This window comes from Penicillium chrysogenum (assembly GCF_028827035.1).
Source record: "Penicillium chrysogenum strain IBT 35668 chromosome Unknown utg000005l_segment0_segment0, whole genome shotgun sequence".
Taxonomy (NCBI): domain Eukaryota; kingdom Fungi; phylum Ascomycota; class Eurotiomycetes; order Eurotiales; family Aspergillaceae; genus Penicillium; species Penicillium chrysogenum.
This window is the reverse complement of record NW_026622753.1, coordinates 1,088,222-1,110,960: the sequence shown is the minus strand read 5'-3', so window position 1 is coordinate 1,110,960 and position 22,739 is coordinate 1,088,222. Positions and strand designations below refer to the sequence as shown.

At 47.4% G+C, this 22,739-nt stretch overlaps 7 protein-coding genes across 7 annotated transcripts; 3 read left to right on the top strand and 4 right to left on the bottom strand.

The window, feature by feature from the left end:
- Nucleotides 1-1,900: 1,900 nt before the first annotated feature.
- N7489_008817 (uncharacterized protein) lies at nt 1,901-2,802 on the bottom strand (the record flags this gene model as incomplete). Its single annotated transcript, XM_056714567.1, has 3 exons — nt 1,901-1,921; nt 2,102-2,571; nt 2,655-2,802. The coding sequence occupies 3 exons, from the start codon at nt 2,800-2,802 to the stop codon at nt 1,901-1,903; spliced, it is 639 nt and encodes a 212-aa protein (XP_056562189.1).
- A 1,865-nt stretch (nt 2,803-4,667) lies between these two features.
- On the bottom strand, nt 4,668-6,047 carry gpaB (guanine nucleotide-binding protein subunit alpha gpaB; the record flags this gene model as incomplete). Its single annotated transcript, XM_056714566.1, has 6 exons — nt 4,668-4,767; nt 4,841-5,079; nt 5,135-5,264; nt 5,321-5,449; nt 5,513-5,858; nt 5,921-6,047. The coding sequence occupies 6 exons, from the start codon at nt 6,045-6,047 to the stop codon at nt 4,668-4,670; spliced, it is 1,071 nt and encodes a 356-aa protein (XP_056562188.1).
- A 2,784-nt stretch (nt 6,048-8,831) lies between these two features.
- On the top strand, nt 8,832-10,426 carry sakA (mitogen-activated protein kinase HOG1; the record flags this gene model as incomplete). Its single annotated transcript, XM_056714565.1, has 9 exons — nt 8,832-8,887; nt 8,974-9,021; nt 9,092-9,221; nt 9,275-9,318; nt 9,375-9,474; nt 9,529-9,885; nt 9,938-10,016; nt 10,075-10,258; nt 10,318-10,426. 9 exons carry the CDS (start codon nt 8,832-8,834, stop codon nt 10,424-10,426), a joined length of 1,107 nt encoding a protein of 368 aa, XP_056562187.1.
- A 612-nt stretch (nt 10,427-11,038) lies between these two features.
- N7489_008814 (uncharacterized protein) lies at nt 11,039-13,858 on the top strand (the record flags this gene model as incomplete). Its single annotated transcript, XM_056714564.1, has 5 exons — nt 11,039-11,097; nt 11,197-11,301; nt 11,418-11,660; nt 11,779-11,806; nt 11,858-13,858. 5 exons carry the CDS (start codon nt 11,039-11,041, stop codon nt 13,856-13,858), a joined length of 2,436 nt encoding a protein of 811 aa, XP_056562186.1.
- Nucleotides 13,859-14,631: 773 nt separating this feature from the next.
- On the bottom strand, nt 14,632-17,326 carry culA (cullin culA; the record flags this gene model as incomplete). Its single annotated transcript, XM_056714563.1, has 5 exons — nt 14,632-14,820; nt 14,881-16,912; nt 16,976-16,992; nt 17,072-17,141; nt 17,208-17,326. The coding sequence occupies 5 exons, from the start codon at nt 17,324-17,326 to the stop codon at nt 14,632-14,634; spliced, it is 2,427 nt and encodes an 808-aa protein (XP_056562185.1).
- A 3,406-nt stretch (nt 17,327-20,732) lies between these two features.
- On the top strand, nt 20,733-21,269 carry N7489_008812 (cupin domain-containing protein; the record flags this gene model as incomplete). Its single annotated transcript, XM_056714562.1, has 1 exon — nt 20,733-21,269. One exon carries the CDS (start codon nt 20,733-20,735, stop codon nt 21,267-21,269), a length of 537 nt encoding a protein of 178 aa, XP_056562184.1.
- A 91-nt stretch (nt 21,270-21,360) lies between these two features.
- Nucleotides 21,361-22,589, bottom strand: N7489_008811 (phospholipase D regulator; the record flags this gene model as incomplete). Its single annotated transcript, XM_056714561.1, has 3 exons — nt 21,361-21,385; nt 21,441-22,308; nt 22,367-22,589. 3 exons carry the CDS (start codon nt 22,587-22,589, stop codon nt 21,361-21,363), a joined length of 1,116 nt encoding a protein of 371 aa, XP_056562183.1.
- Between the last annotated feature and the right edge of the window lie 150 nt (nt 22,590-22,739).

The window sequence follows — 22,739 nt, the reverse complement described above, 5'->3', positions numbered from 1 at the left end:
GAGCTGAAACATAATCCCGCACCATGCGATATCTGGCTTTTCAGCCTGTGGATGGTGAAAGCTTATACAAGTCTCGGACCGAGTATACTAGTATGTTTTCATAATCCTCAAGGTCTCTGTTCGGATCGGTATCTCATAAGACGACAGACATTGCAGGCCAGGGCCGGCGACAACTATCTACATGTAGTTTGATGGTGACGACACGACCAGCTACAAAGTTACTCGGGGCTGCATGTCTGAAGCTGTTTGGCCCCGCGCCCATAGTGATGTCTACTTTAGTGATAATAATTGTCTATATAACTCGACTAGCACGGACATGGACGGTTAGTGTTACACCGAAATCCACTCTAAGACTCCCCAGCCCTCTTCAACCCCATTACCCTCGCAACCATTGCCGCAAAAGCCGCATTGACTGTGGCAAGACTCTACTGACCTCGAGCACGCTAAGCTACGTAGCGACTTCGACTTCCCGAAAGGTCTAGTTGTCTCTGGGCATCACTCAATGTTGACTGCTTGTTTGACTACACAAATGTTGGGTCACGAAAGCGACTTGCTACCTAGGTAAAGGTTGACAACCGCTTTATTGTCGTATCGCCTCTACGTTTTCAAAAAGTGTCTGCTTTTAGAGTTTCCTAACGGTATATGAAGTTAAAGTTGAAACGCGACTTTAGTATGCCGCGACCCTTGAGCACATTCCTAAGGTGGGTTGGGTTATATACGAATTTAACAATTCTATTATCGATATATTAGAACCCACTAGTATAGATATAAGGTTATTGTGCTTAAATGCTCTATTCAACTCAGCTCGGTAGTGAATACGTTGTGCAGTAGCAAACTGACTACCTTCCAAATGGCTGAAGCTGCTGGCTTCAGCAAACGTGCAATCACCAGTATCCGGTATAACCTACGGCTATCTGGTAGTGTTAAAGCTCTTTCCATCGAAGCTAGACGGCCACGAAGCATCACGCCGATCAGGCTAGAAGCCCTGTGTGATTATCAACTCGAAAAGCCGGATTTATACCTTTATAAGACGGGGCTTTCCTCTCTAGATGAATTCGACATCTATCATGAAGTCCACAATTAGCGAGGTCTCCCGTCGCAAAGTGTGGTCTAAGACAACAAAAAGCGAAAGAGCGAAACTCAGATTTGCAAGATGATTACTGTCACCTCACCTCAGTGTTCTACTCATACTATCTCGTCTACGTCGACAAAACTGGACGTGATAAGAGGAAACGGCTCAGAAGGACGAGCCGATCTCCCCTTGGTACGACACCTGTCCAGGAGTCGAAGTTATATCGCAATCAACGGCACCAGATACTCCCTCTCATGATGGCTCTATTGTGTCCAAGGCTCGACAGATTCCTTACTCTTTCAGGGTTTCTTTGAGGAACTTTTGCAACACTGTGGCATATATCCCGGGCTTAAGTCAGTTCTCATGACGGATAATGCATCCGTTCCTCGCTCTGAGAGGATATGAGCAAATATAACTTGGAAAGGGGCCAGGCTAGTGTACTTACCACCGCACTCGCCGACCTGAATCCGATTGAAGAGATTTGTGCTGAGCTAAACCTTCCATTCGGCAGTCTTACGAAGACAATCAGTCCAAGGATTTGGTACCTTTTTTGTATTGATGAAGTGGGTGCAAAAGAAGATGATATAGTGTCAGTACATCGTACATGAGATGCGCTGTTTCCGCCCTCTTGAAGGGGTAATACATATTAACATGCCCGAAAATGAACCACTTAACTTCTTAAGGAGACACATGCAGCAGTCAGCTGAAGGTTGTACAATAACATATATAATCTGTATGTGGCTTTGTCGCTTTCAATAGACCTCAATAATGCCAACCGAAAGACAACTATCATCGTCACAAATGTCAAAATCATAGACATGTACACAGTTAACTTATCATGGCGGAATCCTAAGACACAATCGGTAATGAGAATATACTGTAGTGTAGGATTAGTGTGCATCTTCCACGCCAGGGTCGAGAACTTACCTGGCACACCAGTAGACCGATGATATTATAGATGCGGGTTATATATAAAAGGATCTTTTTGTTACCAAGTAACGTATAGAGTGGGCTTGTGGTCATACGAACCTGGAATGTCCCCGAGTAGAATCGGATCGTGCGGCGGCCACTAGCTAGATCACCCGGAACATCACGATAATCCTGGACTGCCACAGTGAAAACCCACCAAATAATCTTCTTTACCCAGCTCCATCCAACCTCGGGAGATGAGCCTCCAATTTTCCATGAAGCCATTAATTCTGCGATGGTCCCAAGAACCATTGAAAGATCTTTTGTAGGCCCAAATCTCGAGGTCCGAAGGAAACAGGCGCATAAGACCGTGAATATCCAGAGTACTGACCACTTGTGAATATTTAATATGTAGGTGTATGCAAGATATACCACGGTCGAGATAACGTATCGTGCTTTTGTGGCGGCCAGCGTGGTTGCTTTAGACGCAAGAGGGCGATACGGCTTGTTTATAATATCCTCCATGCCACCTCCAATGTTGTTCGCAACGTCGGAATTAAAACCATATAGGCAAGCATACACAAAGGCAACTATTAATATCAGTACGGATCCTTACAATCATATTCGAAGACCATACATGTCAAGGATGGCAATATCACCTCTGAGCTCGCACCTCTGTGGAGTAGGGAAGCTGTTGTGAATATTGCAATTGGCGGAAGGTATGCATCTGCGTTGTCCTTCATAAAGAAGTAACACGTGTAGAGCTCGTCCACGACAATATGATAGAGAACCTTGACTGCGGTAGTAGCATTTTCCTTCATCGTTAAGGATAGGAGATTGCGGAGTATTACAGAAGAAAAAAAGTGTATAACACCGAGAAAGTCCTCTGACTGTCGATATATTTTTATACAATTTGTTTGAACATACACGGGACCAGTCGAAGATTATGAGAGGTTATAGGGAAAAAATAGGAAGGAAGAATGATAAAAATTGACAATGTAGAAATGTAAAACAGGAAGAAGTATGAATCAATTAGTTATTGAGATAGAAAAACTAACTTATGACGGGTTTTTGCCCTGTATTTATGCTATCTTCAACTCACGTAATCACGACAGTGCCACTGAGATCTAAAATGGATATTCATCCCGTTGAGGCTGGAAAAGAACTTAAAAGAAGTAGAATTAGGCTACGTATTCTGCCTAGGCCCTGCGCAGGTTGGATACTACTCCGTCTATCCACAAAGTATCCTTGGAGTGTTAGTCTGGAAGAACCCGCAGAAATTGGAGGTATATGAGGTAGATGTGCCTAGGTAGGTACAAAGCTCTAGCCCAATATTGAAGACGCCCCACTGTACCCCAAGGAACTTGTCATGTCCAATTGGATATAAGAATTTGACGAGATTCAGAGAGACATGAGAAAGTGCTTTTGCATCCGTCGGATCCTCAACTACCGCCCCGAACTGCATAATGCAAGCGGACAGAAGGTAGCATAGAATATACATGTCGATCTTGATATGTTGTACTTCTAAGGAGTTGTGCTTTCAATATGTTCCTTGTCCTACCGCTCACATCTGTAAAGAACGGCACCAGGCATTTGGGTTTCTTTTCCTTGGGCAATTTACTTGAGCAAAAAGAAGAAATAAAAGCAGTCTCGAATGGAAGAATCGATATATCGAGGCTCAGCTATACATAAATAAGCCCGGGCCACGTCCCAATACCGACTCCGTTCAACCCGGCAAGGGCTCCGGAGAATTGCGATCTGACACAGGGCCCATGCTCAGCAATCCCGGTATCGGTCTATGCAGAAAGATAGATAAGAGTCCTCGGGATGTCGAAACAAGAACGCTGGATCACAACCTGGTAACAAAGAACAAAAGCCAAAGAAATCAAAAAGCATCAGACGTGGAAGCGCTTGGAATCGCGGTTAGCAGTGAGTTGTAATGGGAGAAAGAAGACGAGACACACAAGACAAACAGAGAGGAATTAGCGGGGGTACATGTAGATATCAGAGCAGGACATGGCAATGTTGGAAATAGGAAAACCACCATGGTATGCATGAGGAACTGGAAACAGACCTCGAGACAAGGCAAAGAAAAGATATAACATATAGTGAAGGCAACCAAGGGAAAGGCCCGTTGGCCTGGAGCGTACCCATGAGCATTATCGAGTACATGAAAATTGGGAAGTCCGGAAAGTATTCAGTTCCCGCTACCGGGGTTCTTGCCCGGTGGTATTGTCGGGTCATACGCTCATTTCCGGGACTTAATCAAGACAAGGCACATGAAACAGAAACAGTAGCATAGTTGACTGCCCGAACATGCTACTGACACCTTTATGGAACATAGACCCATAGTTTAATAGAGGAAAACCACATTAAGTACCAAATGGGATACCCCCAGACCAGAGCCAGCGCCTGGAAAAATCAGCCGAGAAAGCCATAAAGGCGCCATCAACGCCTGCAGCTGGTCAAAAGCAAAAGAAAAGAAGAAAAGAAGAGGAAAAGGGTATGGTATGAGTGGTCGTTGGAAAACTGTTCAGGCAGTCTCCTAAATAGGGGAATCAAAGGAACACCGGGAGCGACGTTGAGAAAAGAGACGGTGTTTGGTCGTGGTTAGATTGAGAGGGAAAGTGCGTAAGCGCACATGAGGACATTGGTGTGTCTGGGTCCTCGGGGTATATTTCAGCAGCTACAGAATACCCGAGTCTTTCAAGGCGTTCTGCAGGATAGTCTCTTTGACTGCTGCGAAGACCAACCGGATATTCGAGGTATCAGTCGCTTGGGTGAGACTAAAAGGGAGGGGGAAAAAGTCAAAAATCACGGTGCGTGGGAAGTGGCAATGTTAGGATCATGTAAACTCACTGTGGGTACAGGTTCAAGTGTGCTCGATTCACCTGGTTGAATCGCCAGAGCAGGTACTTCGCAGCACGGTGCACGTCGTTGCCGCCCGAGTAATCGGGGAAGTAGTTGCTCAGCGGTGATCGAGGCAGTTTCAAGCGGAACAAATCAACTTTGTTCAGGAAAAGGATGATACTTGTCCGCATGAACCACCGAGAGTTGACCACGGAGTCGAAGAGAACCAAACTCTCCATCATACGATTCTGCAAGGTTTGTCAGCTCCGGTATTAGCATACCCGGTGTCTCGAGAGCTCATACCTGATTGCTTTCTTCCAGGAGTACTTGATCATACTCACTAAGCGCAACGCAAAAGATAATGGACGTCACATTTTCGAAGCAATGGATCCACTTCTTTCTCTCACTGCGCTGGCCGCCCACATCAAACATGCTGTGGCTGGTTAGAGATATTCCAAATCGTGAGTGTCGAAGACTGTTTTGACGTACTGTATGCTCAATTGGCCCATTGTGAAGCGTGTCTCATAGATACCGGTGGTTTTCGTTCTCGCTCTGAGCACATCTGAAACATCCGGGACGTAATCGGGGGCCGTTATTCGTTTCGCTTCCTCGAAGAAACTGGTCGCGGGTTAAGACTTGCCTTGGCCTTGGCCTTGGGTCAGGGGAAAGGATGGAACTTACTATGGTGCCGAGTCCATCAGATAAAATTCATTCTGATGTTCCAAAACTGTTGATGTACATGGGTCGTTCCAGAGATATGTAATGGCATCCCCGATTTTCGAATCGAGCGGAGTGGTGGGATCCGGGTCCACGTTGTACTCTTCCAGAAATGAGATGTAGTCCTGTACCTTCTGGCTGGACGGTTCGAGTTGAAGGTAATGATATGCTCCGATAAGGGCCTTTGCGCAATCCAGAAGATTCTTGTAAACGGTCAATCGATACAGTTGAAGTTCTTCCATGGTGTAACCATTTTGGTGGATGATCTTCATCTGTTTTACGATCGTTGATTTGCCGCTTTCTCCAGATCCTACGTGAGTTCGAAGTCAGCCAACCATCGTCTCCCCTCCAAGCGAACAGCAGGATACATACCCAAAAGAAGGATCTTGCATTCTCTCCGTAGCCGCCTAGAATCTTCTTCTAGCTTGCGATCGATCTGTTGGCTTCGCTTCTTCTGTTCCGCGTCCCCTGCGGACTCAGAGCTGAAACACATCCCCATTGTGGAATCTTTAGTGACCCAGACCAGCAGGGATAAGATTCATCAACCACGCGCAGGAGCAAAATGTGCCGGTGAAGACGGCCGGAGCCTTCGCTTGCGAAGACTGCCAAGCGCCACGCACGGGGAAGGATCAGCGCAACCAGGGATCAAGTGTAGAAATTAGGACGAGCGATATCGGAACCGATTTCAGTGGGATCAAGGTCGGAGAAGATGTCAAGGCGAAAGGTTGAGGTTGAAGGAGTTGCGACGAGGAAGGAGAGCGTTGAGTTCGGGTATAGCGGTTCGGACGGGGGAGGGCGGGAGATGGGTAAATGCGGAGTATCAGGGGGTGAGTTCGGATGAGATGTCGAGCTTCAAAGAGGAATAAAGAGTAAGAGTAGAGTGATAATCAAAGTGTCAAGAGGTTAAAGAATCAGAGTCAGTGCGACCATCGTCATGCTGGGGGAGTGGAGATGACTTTGGGGGAGAAAGGGTAAGAAATGTAAGAAACATGTACGAAGCTTACATTTGGTAATTAATGTTATTTTCTTTTCTTTTTTTTTTTTTTTCTTTTTCCCTTCTTTTTGTTATATATACGTACATATGTAGGTCATTCCTATTTTGCATTTTGAGCTTATTATAGTTGTTATCTGGTTATTATATTTGTACATTTACCTTCTATCCATTAGCTAACTAGCTATATACCGTATAGGTAGAACGGGGGCAATTTGGGGCACTGCTGTCAGATTTCTGTAAGGTATGTATGATCTAGTATTAAATTCCCTTTTTAATTTTAGCCCGGACGATATAACCATCAATTTTAATACTAATACTCCTATACGGAGTTAGAGCACGTTAAGCGACAGAAAACAGCCCCGGGGGTTCTAATTTAACGGGGCGCCACCAGATGACCGTCTGTGCGATCATGCATTTTTATCAGAAATATATCAAAATATATTAAAATATATCAATTGCTTGGAAGTTCGATCTTCTTATTTATATTTAAAGATATATAGACTATAGACTCACTGCAAATCTTTGATCCAAATCTCTGATCAGGAGTTCTGTACTCCGTTTCATACTCTTTCAATCCACTTCTGGAGCTTTAAAGTGGAGAGTGACGCAAAATTGGGGCGCCTCAGGCAGGGCGGGGTTGTGCTCTCGGTGTGTATCTGAATCTGACATCTACAGTTGTACGTGTGTACTTTACTACACCTGGGTACTCCCCATTATATTCCATAATATATGAATCATGTTTATATATGCTACCTAGGTGTTGATTTGCTTAGATGAACTGGTGTTGCTTTCCGGGATCATCCACTTCTCTCGGATATGCGGTGAAGGGCACTGACCCTCTCCCCTTATAGCAAAGTCAATTCAGCCTTGTGAATAGATGTACTTCGTACCAGGGGCAAGACTCAAGACCCAGTAAAGGGCTTATTGGTCTTGATTTTATTGATATATAGGTAGTTTGAAGTAGGGGTAATCGCAGGCCCCGGAGTGTCATTACATATACATATTTTCAGGAATTCCATGTATATGAACGTGCAGATACGCTCTGGGAATACGAAACCCCGAAAGGTATCTCGAGAGTTTAAAATGAGCTGCATTCCTGTCCAACCCTTATCACACCATTCAAAGATCTTTGTTGTATGTCTTTGTTGCGTATCTGCAGTTGCATTTCCGCAATAGCGTGGCAGGCATTGTTTCACATGTCTCAGCCGCCAAATTCACACATCAGACAGTGACAGGATCCAAGTAACCCCGTTGAAACCAATATATCCAAGCCAAGGTCTTGGTTCAATTTCCTCCCGGGTTGTATTATACATGGTCATTACGGTTGGGTGCAGATCCTGGGTCATTGATATAGGATGTACGATGTAGTGGGGATTTGGGAGATGGCGTTAAGCTAACAAAACCACATCATGAAATATCAGAACTGGCCTAATCCGAAGGAGGGACATTTTATATACTGGAGGGATGTGCTCTAGTTCTAGACCTCCAGGGGAGCAGGCCTTCTTGTACAGTAATGTCATCGGGAAAGTCTACCGGACCTATAAGAGCATCAGAGAGGAAGCTATGGTAGAGCTTGTATAAATGTAGACTTGATAAATCTCAATGTTTATCATGTTTATCATGTCTGCTTTAAGGAGATTGAAGGTGAGGGGTTGTACTCTGACCTGCCAAGATTCTAAATAGAGGCCCAAGAACTCTTCCTACACTGGCTCACAAAGCGAGTTAAGCGCAGATTTAAAGAATTAATTATGTATAGTAGTTAAACCTTATCGAATCAATCTGTAGATATAAGTTCTACAGTCCATATCGACAATATCAAAGAGCAATGCTGTTCGAGGGAAACCTCTTCCGGGATAAGACCGGGGTCTGGGCCGCGTGGGTTGTGGAGCGGCCAACCTTGGAAGTTCACACAATCAACGGGCATGGAATATGATGTTAATATTGTATGGTGCTTGGAGGATGGATGAATGAATTAAATCATTAGATATTCTGGAAAATATAAATAAAACAACTTGCTCCCATCTACGGAGTACATACCATTTTAATATACTGCCTGGGCAGGTGAGCTTGCTGAGTCATCCACATAAACCCTCCAACGTCATCGGCCTTGTTTTCTGCGCTTTTCACCCAGTCCCTTCCCCACACCTGCCAACACTGCTTTCTTCGCGACCCCTTTCTTCTGTTCTTTTGAAAGACTTCATCTTTTCTCTCTTTCGTATTTGATCTTCAAAATCCTTATTGGAATCTCTCTCGTTCTCGTTTATCCTGCATTCCCCCCCACCTTCCATCATGGCGGAATTCGTACGTGCCCAGATTTTCGGCACCACCTTTGAGATCACCAGCCGGTTCGCAATGCCTTACTCCTCTATATTTACTATGGGCGCTTTAGAAGGCGCCTTCAGGGGAATGTGGGTGCTAACTTGATATCTAGGTATACGGAACTGCAGCCGGTGGGAATGGGTGCCTTCGGACTGGTCTGGTATGTTGCATTCTATGTCGCACAAGATATTCCCAAACCCAAGTACATACTAATCGGGCCAATACAACAGTTCTGCCAAAGACCAATTGACCGCACAGCCAGTCGCAGTTAAAAAGATCATGAAACCCTTCAGTACCCCCGTTCTGTCCAAGCGAACCTACCGGGAGCTGAAGCTGCTCAAGCATCTCCGTCACGAGAACGTCTGTACTCCGTCAAATAATTGGACTAGGCTTATGTGCTGATACTCCCGCAGATTATCAGCTTGAGTGACATTTTCATTTCGCCTTTGGAAGATATGTATGTTCCCCCTTATCTACAAGGCGGGGTTGGATAGCGTATACTAATGACCACAGCTACTTCGTCACCGAACTTCTGGGAACTGACCTCCACCGACTTCTTACTTCGCGACCTCTTGAAAAGCAGTTCATTCAGTACTTCTTATACCAGATTCTGGTAAGATTTCCACGGGAATAATACCCGAAGCGCCAGAATCTGACCTTTTGATAGCGTGGTTTGAAATATGTTCACTCCGCCGGTGTGGTCCACCGGGATCTGAAACCCAGTAACATTCTGATTAACGAGAACTGCGATCTGAAAATCTGCGACTTTGGTCTTGCCCGCATCCAGGACCCCCAAATGACCGGATATGTCTCAACACGATACTACCGCGCGCCCGAGATCATGCTCACCTGGCAAAAGTATGATGTCGAGGTAGACATCTGGAGTGCGGGCTGTATCTTCGCCGAGATGTTGGAAGGAAAGCCGCTGTTCCCCGGAAAGGACCATGTCAACCAGTTTTCGATCATTACGGAGCTACTTGGGACTCCCCCAGATGATGTGATCCAGACCATCTGTAGCGAGAACGTGAGTAATTCTTTGGCGAAAGACGAAAACACGCTAATATACGATGGTTCAGACCCTCCGATTCGTCAAGTCACTACCAAAGCGCGAGCGCCAACCCCTCGCGAATAAATTCAAGAACGCCGATGCCGATGGTACGTGATATTTGAGCCGACTGTCAAGGTCCTACACCCGCTAACCTGTCTCTTTTAGCGGTTGATCTGCTCGAGCGGATGCTGGTTTTCAACCCAAAGCAACGCATTCAAGCTTCCGAAGCATTAGCGCATGAGTACCTGGCGCCCTACCATGACCCGACCGACGAGCCTGTCTCACAAGAGAAGTTCGATTGGTCGTTCAATGATGCCGATCTGCCCGTAGATACTTGGAAGATCATGATGTACGTGCTTGATTTGTTACCCCGCCACGATTCTTTTAACTAATTCTTCACCACTACAGGTACTCGGAAATTCTCGACTTCCATAACATTGAACAAGGCAATGAGGCTGGTGAAGCCTTGGTACAGGGCGCAGTACAGGGCAACGCTACTGGACAGGCATTCGCATAATGGTTTGAAGCGAAATTCCCCAAGAAACGAACGCTCTTCTGCCATTGAATTCCAGTCTCAAAATTTGACGTCTGGCCCTATTTCTGTTCAAGGTGCTACGAAGCTGGCGTGTTCACTCGTGTTTTTTATCTTATCTTATTTTCATTTCCTACTTTTGTCTTTTTTTGTCTTCCTGGAAATCATTGTCCATAGCTCTTTCGGCGTCGTCAAGAATTGGTTGGTGATTAGGAGAAACCATACGGGGCATCTGATTTAGTTCAGCGATGGAGCACCTCATAACCTTTAATCCTTTGAAATATCTACGCAATCTAAGCTACTTCTCCTCCAGTATCTATTGTTTGTTTCTTTCTCCCCAGTTAGCGCAGGAGACATTGATGTTGATGCCCTCCGATATTGGCGGGGCTACCGTTCACCGCCCGCTACGATAACCGTATCAGCGATGTTCCCCTGTTTGCGACGATCATACTCTCATGGGAAACCTACATCAAGGTTTTGGAGGAGAAGCACCTCTTTTCTACATATTGCAAGCCATTCATTCAAACTATTCATTCTCAGCATTCTGATTGCATTTCTCACAGCCGAACCGGATCTCCTGTTGCAAGGTTCGGCGCAATGGCTGTCCAGCATAAACAAGACCCGATTGTCTTGGTCATAGATTTCCACCATGCACGGTGAGCCACAAGACACTCAAGGGCCCCAGGCTCGTAAATCAAATGAAGACAAAGAGGGGCCCATAGTGGGACCTGGCTAACTGAGACATACGCCGGCAGCGGCCCCGAGATTGAACATTGCATTGCCGACGAAGGAACCGACCCAGCAACCGAGAATGACTGGTCTCTGCTCCCTTTCATGGCCCTATCTGACGGAGCACATCTGTACGAAAACCCTGTCCCCAACAAGCATTTCTTTCCCTCCCATTCTTAGTCTCCTCCGGCGCAATTCCGCGACGAGAGCCGACTTGCGCCAGACCAACTAACCCGTCGGATTTCAGGTCGACCGAGGAATTCTCATACTTCACCCTCTGTCGAAAGGAAACCTCCACCACACCCGCAACCTCCCTCTTCGGTATCGCCTGCTCCCGCCAGATCGATTCGAGTCTGCTTATCAACCGCCCGGCCGATGTGACCCGGTCAACGGTACAAAAGGCCGTTGTGGTTGTGACAGATACTCCGCAGCGAGTAGGCCAATTGCGCGAGAAGCTCTCCGTAGTGACTTCGGCTTGGTTTGCGCAACGGTATGTGGAATATATTTGCTCTGGCAGACTATTCGTTTCTCCGATGCGCTGGCATGGGATCTGGATAAGTCCGGCTCAGAACGAGGACAAGTGGCTGATTGAGCGCTCTTCTTAATAGTGACTTCACGGATGTTGATATCTTGAAGGTATGTACTAGCTGCGGCGATGTATAGAAGGGGATACTGACATGGATCCAGAAATTTCGTGAGGGCCTGGTGATTGCTCTACTGAATGATGGCCCAAAAGATCAGAACTTGGGTAAGGACATCATCCGTTCCGATATGTGTGACAATGTGCTAATTTACGAAGGCCTTTCGCTTCGGGAGATGATTCACGAGTTCAAATTTCAGACTTTGGTCCTTTTCAAGGCACTACTGTTGCAGCCTAAGATGCTTTTCTTCGGGACGCGCTGCGAACGCCTGTGCATGATTCAATTCTCGCTTATATCTTTAATACCCGGCCTCATCAATAGCTTGCAGGACTGCGCGGATCCTGCCTTTGACACCTATTCTCAAACTGTTGAGAAGCCAACGTCTCTCAAGACGAGTGACAGAAGTTCTTTATTGGCATACATGGGGCTTCCATTGCAAATCTTCGGAAAGGGAAGCATGTTTGGGCCCTATACACCTCTCCAACTGCTGGATCTGCTGGCAGATGATGGCACGAAATCATACGTGGTTGGCTCAACAAACTCGCTACTTCTCCAGCAAAAGGACCGGTACAGTGATATCCTAATTAACCTTGACGAAGATAGTATCGTCATAAATTCTCCTTCCCTACGCACTGCCCTCGTCCTTTCTGCGGCCGATAGGCGCTGGATTGACCTGCTCGCACAAATTGTGAATGACACTTGGGACGAGGAACATCCTTCACAACCCAAGACACTTGGATTTATGGGCTCGGAAGAATTCATTCGGCTACAGTTCGAAGAATACTTGCTGGCATTATTATCGTCCATGAAATACCACGAGGAGCTCTACCCAAGCGATGTCGGAGAGTCGGGGCATCTCAGCAGAACCCAGCTGCAAAACCTCAACATTGAAGGTGACCCTGCCATCGACTTCAATACGGACTTCCTGGCCCAGTGGAAAAACACATCTAATTACGCCCTGTTTTCGCGTCTCACATCGGATGCGCTCCTATTTTCCATCACTGAGCCACGCCATCCAAGCGCCGGCGGCCTGACGATGGAAGATATCCAGAGGCGACTCTCGCAACAGGTAGCAGACCTGCACCTTGATGAGCGTGTCCGCGAAGGCCGCGAGGCCCTGAACCGCCACTTCGCAACCGGACAAAAGAAAGTGAGCGCAGCATTCAACAGCTTCTGGTCCGATCTCGAGACAATGCGCGAAGCGCAGCGCAAACGCGCCGAAGAGAGATCCGCGTCCCAGTCGCAACGCACCTCCATCGACAAAGAAACACCAACGTCACCAACCCCTTCGTCCCAGGATTCCACCGATGGCTCCTGGTTCGCGGGCCGGCAAAGGCCATCCGTCGACATGACACAAGCCCAGGCCTCCGTGAGCGTAGCCAGCCAAAAAGCCGGCTCCTACCTCAGCTCGTGGAGCACGTGGGCGAGCGAAAAGCGCCGCGAATGGCAGGAGAAGCGCGTCACATCCCCAAATCCGAGTGCTACTCCCAACGCCGAGTTGACTTCGCCATCTACCCCGGTCTTGTCGGTCGTTACCGAAACCGCCGAGGTAGACCGCGGCCGCCGCCGTTCCATCCAGCATCATAGCGAAGGCAACGATAACTCCGAGGGTGGTCTTAGTCGCAGCGCCAGCCGAAGAAAGAGGTGGAGTAATATCCTGCTCAAACGCAACAGCGGCGAGTTCCAGCGTCGCGATGATGTCTCGACATCCGATTCTGTCGAAGCCCCTTTCCCCAAGTCTCCTCTGTCGCAGGGGTTCCCGGCTTATGCGGATGATGCGGAGCACAAACACACCCAGGATCCTATCCAGGATGGAAAGACTGCTGGACGGGAGACCGTTGATGCAGATGGGTTCTCCTCTGTGGCTCTCACACCAAGTGAAGGCCTGGGGTTGAGTTTGAAGACTGAGGAAAGTGGTTCTCAGACTCAAAAGGAAGCCACGCCTTCGAACAGTGCAGAGGTACATACTGAGGACTTGGTGCCGGTACCCCCTGTCAAAGAGGAGGTGCATCCAGCCCAGAACAAAGTCTCGTCTGGTACGAACTAATTTGGGAGTGGGGTTTGATTTGCATTTTTCGCATCTAGGGTGATTCAGCACTTCACGGACTTTCTTCTGTCTTGTTGTCTCTAGTTTTGCATAGCATATCTATTCTAGCATGGTTCTCATGTTGATTATACATACATATACACTGGGTCTGTCTAGACTACGCACATCGATCCACTGAATGAAAGGTTGGAGTGAAATCGTTCAATTTTCAGCGTCATTTTTATGTCTGTCTTGTGTTGTCTTGTTTCTCATAGGGCTACAAGAATTATACCTTTAATCGCAGGCCCTAAAATATTAGTGTTGACACGACAATCCGACTAAACCTTTGTATACTGCTATGTCTTTCTACGAGGCCAGATCTCTATCATTGGGAGCAGAACAGAATCATCAATTTATTATAATTTAGTATTTCCAGAGAAGAAAAGAGCCAGAGAGCAAAGAGCAAAGAAAACAGGTCATCATTTGTTTGTCGTCTCAGCGCTATGAAGAAACATAAAATAAATCGCCGAAACAATGAGAAGAAATTCCTGCTCCTATCAGCCTGATTCCATCCGCTAGCTACCCATTGTCCTATTCTGGACCAGCAGGGGTCCCATTCCCCTTTGCCTTGCTTTTCCATCATCGATGGCATAGAAGGATAAGAAAGGGATATAGGAAGTCACTGGCCAGAAAGAGACAGTAGCAAAAGCAGAGAGCAACAAGAAAAAGGAAATAGAAGCAAGTCGGTTGTGCAATATTGGAGGGAGGGAGAGAGGGGAGGGGTTTAAATTGATTTAGGCAATGTACGAGATTTCATCGCCGTCCATGCGCTCAATATAGTCCTTCTCCATGAGGGCTTCAATGTTCTTCTTGATATCGGGGATTTTAGGCGGGAAGCGGGACTTGACCTGCTGAATAACCTCCTGGACAAGCTGGACGTGCTTCATCTTCTTGCGTGACTTCATGATTCGAACAATGGCGGACTACAACAAGGTTAGGACAAATGGACTTTGTGTGGGTTGATGATTAGCTAGGAGACCTACCTGGAGCAGAAGCTTCCTGTCCTCTTCTATCGTTTTATGCGTGTCGTCGGCCTCGACCTTTTGCTCAGACTTGATCTGAATATTGAGGTTGACTTTGACCTTCTTACTTTTGAAGTTGTAGTTCAATGTGAAAGAGGTAGAGGGCTCGGGCTTAGCGCCCTCGGGGCTGGCGATGAGGACCTTTGCCTTGAGCAGGATGCTAAGGTTGGGATCGAGGATTTCGGTAGCCAGGGTAGTGGCCTTTTCGATCTCCCCGTAGGTCAAGGTGTCAGCTTCGTTGAAAAGGAGAAGAATGCCCATCTGGTAGGTCGACACCTGAAAGGTGTAGGGCACTTTGGTGTTTTTGACATAGTTAGCCTTGATTTCGCCCTTGCAAAGTTGCCACAGCCATGTCAACTTGCGGCCGTTGTGCTTATCAAAGTAAAATTTCTGGAACAGCTCAGCGGTCCTGACGATCTCGGGTGGGGCAAGGAACGGTGTGGTCGGAGCGTTGAGGGGCCAGAAGCCAGTTCCCAGTATCTGGAAGTGGGCGTCGGTCATTCTCTTTCGGTCATCATCATCCAGCACTTTGTCCTGCCAGACCTTATAGTTGTTATTAAGATCCTTGGAGATTTGCATGTCCTGGAACATGCGTTGCAGCTTGTTGGTGTATTCGAAACCACACGCCTCCTTCAGCTTGCTGATCATACTTGTTTCAGCATCATCCGAAACAGAGCTCACATGAACCAGACGTTTGGCCAGGTTCTTGGAATAGAACTTCTGGAAGACGTCTTTGTCTTCGATGTACTTGAAGACTGTCATAATTTGCACCAGCATCTCTTCAAGCTCCGACTCTTCAGCTGACTTGGATCCTTTCTTGAGTAGTGAGTCGGTGTACTTTGCCAGAAGTTCAGGAGACTTAGAAGAGCTCGTCTTGCAGATGCGGTTTCGGTTGACAAACTCTCGGCAGGCGTTATCAAGAGAACGCACGAACTCGGCCTCGCCATTGAAGGCCTCATCGACCAAGCTTTGGTAGCGAGTGTGAACTTGCAATAGAGCGTCGACGTACAACTTGGGTTCGAGTGTCTCGCCCTCCGAAGCAACCTTTTCGACAGCAGCCAGACCGGCCCGTCTCACGTGGTTTTCAAAGGTCGTGCGCAGAGGGTCCAAGCCGTCCTTGATCCGTGACAAGAGGCGATACATACGAGCAAGATCCTCCTGGCGTTCGTTATCCAGCAATACTTGGAACTCGTCGCGAAGCAAAGTCGAGTGGGCGGTGACAAGAACAGATAGACAGGTATCGGTCAAGGTCTTGGTGACGTCTGGGTGCAAATACAAACCGACCCGGAGCTTCTCCTCCTCCAGACGAGCTTCCGCCTTCTTCATATACTCCACCACGCTATTTTCGGCCACGAACTGCCGTGACTCATTTTCGTAATAGGTTTTGGTGGCACGAATGAACGGCAGCTGGAAGTACTGCCGATAGACATCCAGTGTTGACTTGGAGCTATCGTTTTCATCCAGACCCAGTGACACGAAGGAGTCCACAATAGATTTGATTTGTGACTGTTCGATGGTTTCGCCATTCCGTTGCTTCTCGATCAGGTTCAGAACAGCGTCCATGACCTTCTCATGGACTTTTTCGAAAAAGTCCCCTTTCCATTTGACCAAGTGCAGGGTGTAAACGTCGTAGACATTTTTCTTACCCTCGTCGATCTCACGCTTAACCCAGTGACGATTGAGGTAGCGGAAAAGGTGGTTCACGTACTTGGCGGCGGTCGTGTAGCGGTACCATTCGCGGATGTAGAAGCCAAGCAGGCCTTCCTCGGTGTGGCTCTGTGATTGTTTGAAAACCTTACTCAGATGGCAGGAGAGGTATTCGCCGAGCAATTTGTAAAGTTCCTCGCCGAGCAAATGGGCTTGGTTCCAGGTCAGCTCGAATCGAGAAGCCGAGGGTGCGGCATGAAGGGAAGGGAACCAACCCCCGCGTTGTCCTTGTAGGCCTTGGCCGCTAGTGACGGCCTTTTGGGATGTGCAAAAGTTGTGAACAGCCCTAATATCGAAATGTGAGCGCGGTTCTCGTCAGAACAGAGGTAGGGCCGAATCTTGAACACACGTGTAGAGACCCATGTACTAGACAAAAACAGCGAGTCAGCTTTTATTTTCAAACACGATCACTGGCAGGTGGTGACTCGTTCGATGTTTCACTCACAGTCTTCATATCGATACCGGAATCAAGGTTGAGCATGACGCTCTCGATTCCTGCTTCTAGGAACGACCAACTAGCCCACAGTTAGCTCACGCCATACCGCCGTGCGAAAGCATATCATAAATCGTTGTCTGCTCACGTTGAATCAAGGTCGTCCTTGTGAGGAACCGGCGGCATCGCGAGAGACATCGCGGTTGCAGGGGAGTCGAGTGGGATGCGGAAGAAAGTGAGTGGTCGAGGCCGAGGGTCCTGCTCCATTAGTTAGTAATGCACTTTTACTCTCAATAGTAACCGGCGAGTTACACATCATGGGTCTTACCTCAAGACGGTTGTAGCGCCACAAGGTCACGCCTCAAAAGATCTTCGGGTGATCAAGTGAGGGTAGGCGCTTAGGAGGGGTAGGGCGGCGTTGCAAAGGCGGGGTTTGGGCAGTCAAGGAAAACAAGCAAGAAGATACCCTCCTCGGGAACTTCAAAAGCCGAAATTGGAAGAGAGATTAGGCAGAAGGGGAGCAGAGAAGTGATGAGGCTGAGAAGGACCAGAGCGTGGGGATGGCATTGTTGCCGCAGGCGGTGAGGTGGCGGAGCTTTCCCGCCAAATCTACATCATCGCCTTTCGCTTTGATCAAAACATCTGAAAGCATCAGTCCAGGCACGTTAGATACATGATTGTTTCTTTAATGAACAGTACTTTAGGGTACAATTATATACCTTTGCTTCTTTGCAATAACCCTGTTTCTATCCTTGCGGTATCACAACATCTGTCTAGTGACACTTCATCCCATAGATGTATATTTCTGACTCCTACTATCACGATTTTGCATATCAAAACCTCCTAGACCCAAAGCAAGACTTCAGGTAAAACAAGTACTGTTCAGAACCTTAGGAACAAATAGGAAATATTGGGCTAAAACCTTGAGATCTTCAAAACTTCCTAATTAGGTCTAGTCTTCTGTTTTATACATATGAGTGTCGATATATGACGACATATACTTATTTTGAGATCGATACCTCCTAGTAGTAAATTGTGTTCGCCAGTAGGCACTTTGATTGTACGTCTTAACCGTAACTCATATAAAGAAGTAAAAGCCAGGTGAATCGACTTAGGGCAGATATGAAAACCGTATTAAGGTATCGTATCATATTGCCATATTGTAGGTACCTCTATGAAGTGTATTTTCTATCTGACTGCGTCACTCTTATGGTGATACTCTTTCGACCCTTCTTTTGTTTTTCCCCTTTCCTTTTTCCTTTCCAGTGTTCTCATGGAAGTCCTCCTGCTTTTGAGTTGAATATCGGTCTCTTTAGAATAGCAAAGGGTTCGACAAAAAACCTGGTCAAAAGGGAAACATCACAGGGTGCTAGAAGATACGAAATCATCGCCAGTATTCTCCATCACATATGACTGAGTGACATAATAGGGCGTTGGATATTGGAATCCGATCCCTATATATCGATTTTGGTCAGGGGCTTCTTACGGTTGACCATGACGGTGATAGCCATACTCAGTTCGTCTCGTCGACTTGCTCCTCGATGCGGGTGAAGATATCAATCTCGAACACTCCGCCTGGCCAATTCCAGCCTGGCCTGTTCCGGGTCATACTTGCCAACCAGACCCAAGGGCTATGTACGTCGAAGTAACAGCTGGTCTGGAGAGAGGAGCGGGAAGAATATCTACATCCTGAATTAAATTAAACGTAAATACAGGGCAAAACCCCGGTATAAGTTAGCTTTTTACCCTTCCATGAATTCTTTTATCTCATACATTGATTTGTCTTTCGTGGATTTACATATTCACTTCCTGATGCTTACGGTTTTCATTTACCTCCATACCTTCCATCCCCTATACCCTCCAAGAAGCGTTATATATTAGTGCACCCGCCTATTTAAATCAGTCCCCCTTCCGTAAATTCTTTGCGTAAATGCCTATCACCTCTAGCCAAGCGAAGTCTTTTAATATAGAACAGCCGCATACGTAAGCCCCGGTCACCTCCAGGGCTGAACGGCACATGCATATTTTATGTCCACGGACCTGATTGGACAGTCTGACAAGGAGCGGTGAATAGAGATATTCAAATACTAATGAATGCCCATTTCTCTTCGGCAACCCCCATGACTCTATTACCCCCTCCATCATGGCCGAGGATTCACCCAGTGGCTGCGTTGCATGTGGATGGACGCCCGAGCAGCAAGACCAATGCTTTTATTCGAGCCATGTCAAACTATTTTATGGTGCAAGCAGGCGGGGCGTATGGTCGATTGGGACAGATGTGATTATGAAAGAACGCCCTGACAAAGGCCCGAAGACTGAAGTGAAGACACTAAATCACCTTGCAAAATACCCCGATATTCCAGCTCCAAAGGTCTTACGTGACTGGGTCGATGGTAACCGGCGGTACTTTGTACTTCAAGAACGGATACAAGGGCAAACGCTTGAGCAGGCTTGGCCTTTATTGTCGGAATCCCAGAAAACGGCTATCGCGGACCAAGTGATTGAAGTTCGCAATCAGCTACGATCTATCACCTCGGGATCTATACAAAGTGTGGATCAGAGTCCTTGCTACCCGGGGTTACTTTTTTCTGACCGTGAGCCTCATGGACCGTTTCACTCTGACCTCGAACTCTGGGAGGCGATAAGTCGCACCCTCCACGCAGTCCCTCAACGAGCCTTGGAAATTTTAAAAAAGAGACTCCCTAGGTGTGAGCCATATGTCCTCACGCATTGCGATCTCAACTTGGGTAATATCATGGTCAAAGATGGTGGGGTTTTAGCTGGAATACTTGATTGGGAATTTGCTGCCTATTATCCAATATGGTATGAATATGTTTCAGCCTCTTGGGGATGGACTGAGGAGGATGCCGAATGGAAAAGGCTGCTTCAAGAACGTTTGGATGTACATGGCGATAGGCATACTGACGCAAAGGATTTCTGGAAGGATTTGCGTCTTTTGAGAAAGTACCCGAATTTGGATGAAAAGGGCCGAGAAATATTTGAGAAGTTGTGCTTAGATGAACGGTAGAATGGATATAACTACATATTTTGTTCCCTGAGGCTCGTCACGACCCCAGGTCTCAGTCCTGTCGACACTTTGATTCCTATAATAGAGACTATATTCTACATGTACTTCGCTTGATGTATATTGCAAGAAACTGCAAAGCATGCTAGCATATAGGATTTGCAAAATGCGAAGGTATATCATATATTCGCACCGCACGGAAGATATGGCAAGTTCTGCCAGTGACCATCAAGAGAATACGCCCCTCAGTAATACTGAGTACTGGGGAACAGGCCAAAACCCGATGTAGATCCATCGGTTCACCCGGGATAATCCAACCTCTATCGCGTGAGCCATGCCCCTAGTGATGATGATATCCAAATTCTCATGGACATCAGGGTACGATCTAAAGAAAACAACTGGTAGAGGTCTAGAATCAGCTACATTTTGCTTGAAAGTCTGCGGGAAAAGAGCGTTCCAAAACATTCCACGCTATCATTTTATATAACCTGGATTATCATATTAACCTATATACTTCTACTTTATAGAGACTCCGCCAATGACGTCACTTGCCCGAAGTATTACAGCCAGTTGATGTCTATAAACCAACGTAACTCCTCCAAGGCTTTGTCCATGCATAAGCAAATCAAAGTTACCAAATCACTCACAATGGCCATAACTCCACTGTCAAACACTCGAGTGACCACTCGCCAGATCCCCGAGTGGCACCATATACCGAACACTTCGATCCAATCCAAGCCGCTCATGATATACCACGGAGCCTTCAATTCCACAGCCACGGAGCTCGAGGAGCACCTGGAGGGGGTAGGCGAGGTTGTCCCTCAATGGGTATATAGCATGTACCGCCAAACCCACTTCCACACCACAACGCAAGAGGTGCTCGGGGTCATTTCAGGGAGCGCGCGTCTTTGTTTTGGGGGCGAGGAGAACCCGGAGCGATTCGAGCCGACGGTGCAGCGCGGTGATTTGATCATTGTGCCTGCAGGGGTGGGTCATCGACTCTTAGAGGACCTGCACGGGAACCAGGAAAAGTTCCAAATGGTCGGCGCATATCCACACGGGAAACAGTGGGATATGTGTTATGGGAAGCCAGAAGAGGAAGCAAAGGTGCAGAGAATCAAGGATGTGGCTTGGTTCCGTCAAGATCCGTTGTATGGCGCCGAAGGTCCTGCCTTGCACGTCTAGCTAAAATTGCGCTTGCGCAAAATCAAGTCTCGCTTGAATGGTATATTCAATCAACAGCCAAAAAGTTCATGAAACACAACAATACCCAATATCACTGTGTTACTCTTTCAACGAGCCTAGTAGAACGTTAGAAAATGGAGCGACTGGGCCAAGTATAGGCAAGAGGCTTACCTGAGAACACTGATCGAGAATGTCATGAGCCAAGCCAAGAGCGCAACTAGCAATACGGAAGCAAGGGCCTTTTGTCTCGTACATATACCACCATTTCGGGGATCGATGATTTGGTTGACCTCCGCTTCGGTGCAGGATCCTGTCACCTCGGAAAGTGAAGCAAATGCCAAGCTAAGGTTGGCAGAATCGAAGACAATGAAGAAGATATCCAGGAGGATGAGACGTGCTTTGGCCGAGGGAGAACGCAGACCCAAGGGCTTTGACGTGTATTCATCGAAGGTGATGTATAAGAGGTAAACCAGCGCGACTGCATCGACGATGATTGCCATCAATGCGGATGGGCCCTGAGGGTGATGCCCTTCATCAGACATGTGCTGGATTGACCCGCCTAGAGCTAGTGCAGAGAGTGAGAAGCACCAGACAGTCATTCGAAGGATCAGCGGTACGATTGGGCTTCGCAGGAGCGTGTTCTTGAAACGCGTGATCCAGACTTCCCTTCGGCCTCCGCTGTGAAGCGGATACTCCGGACTATCGCCCTCTAAGTGTTTTCCTCGCCATGGTTGCAAGTAGTCACCGTGATTCTCATTCAGCCATTCTGACGTGACTTGTTGTTCCTCTCGACCGGGCTCTCGGGGGTATTGGATGGCTCGTGAGAATGTCACCCAGCGCGATTCACGATTGACTAGAGGGGAGTCATCATCGAATAGGCCGTCGTTGATCGAGTGAGGAGGTTGGGGCTTCGAGGACGAGTAGGGTGAGTGGTTGTGCTGAGCGACGAATGCGCCGTTTGGTTGGGAAGGGAGTAAGCGATCAGTTGCCGTAGCTTCCTCTCCCTGCTCCTCGGGCTCATGGACCGATCGAATCCACGCTATAAAGACTCGTTATTAGCGACTGACCCTCCAAACGCGCTTTAGATGGGACCATACCAGGAAGAGTTCGTAAGGCGGAGCGTTGGGAGTACGTGAGTTCTTCTTCTGTCTGACCGTCTGTACGCGCAAGTGATTGATCAGATGTTTTATTGCGAACAGCAGACTCAGTATCAACGCTAAGCTGGTCTGGCAGCGGTGTTGATTCTGGGATGGTCGGGAACTTCTCTGCCGGCTTCTCACCAAAGACTCGCCCTGAAGCGCTGTCTTTGGGGCTGTCCATGGTATAAGAACCTGAGACCTGAAATTCAGGAGTCGCGGGAAACTTCAATGCACAGTTTGCCCGCGAATCCCCAAATATGAATATGTTCAGGGATGACCTCTCTAAGACGAAAGTAGACCTCGGGAGATGACGTCTCGATTGATCGGACGT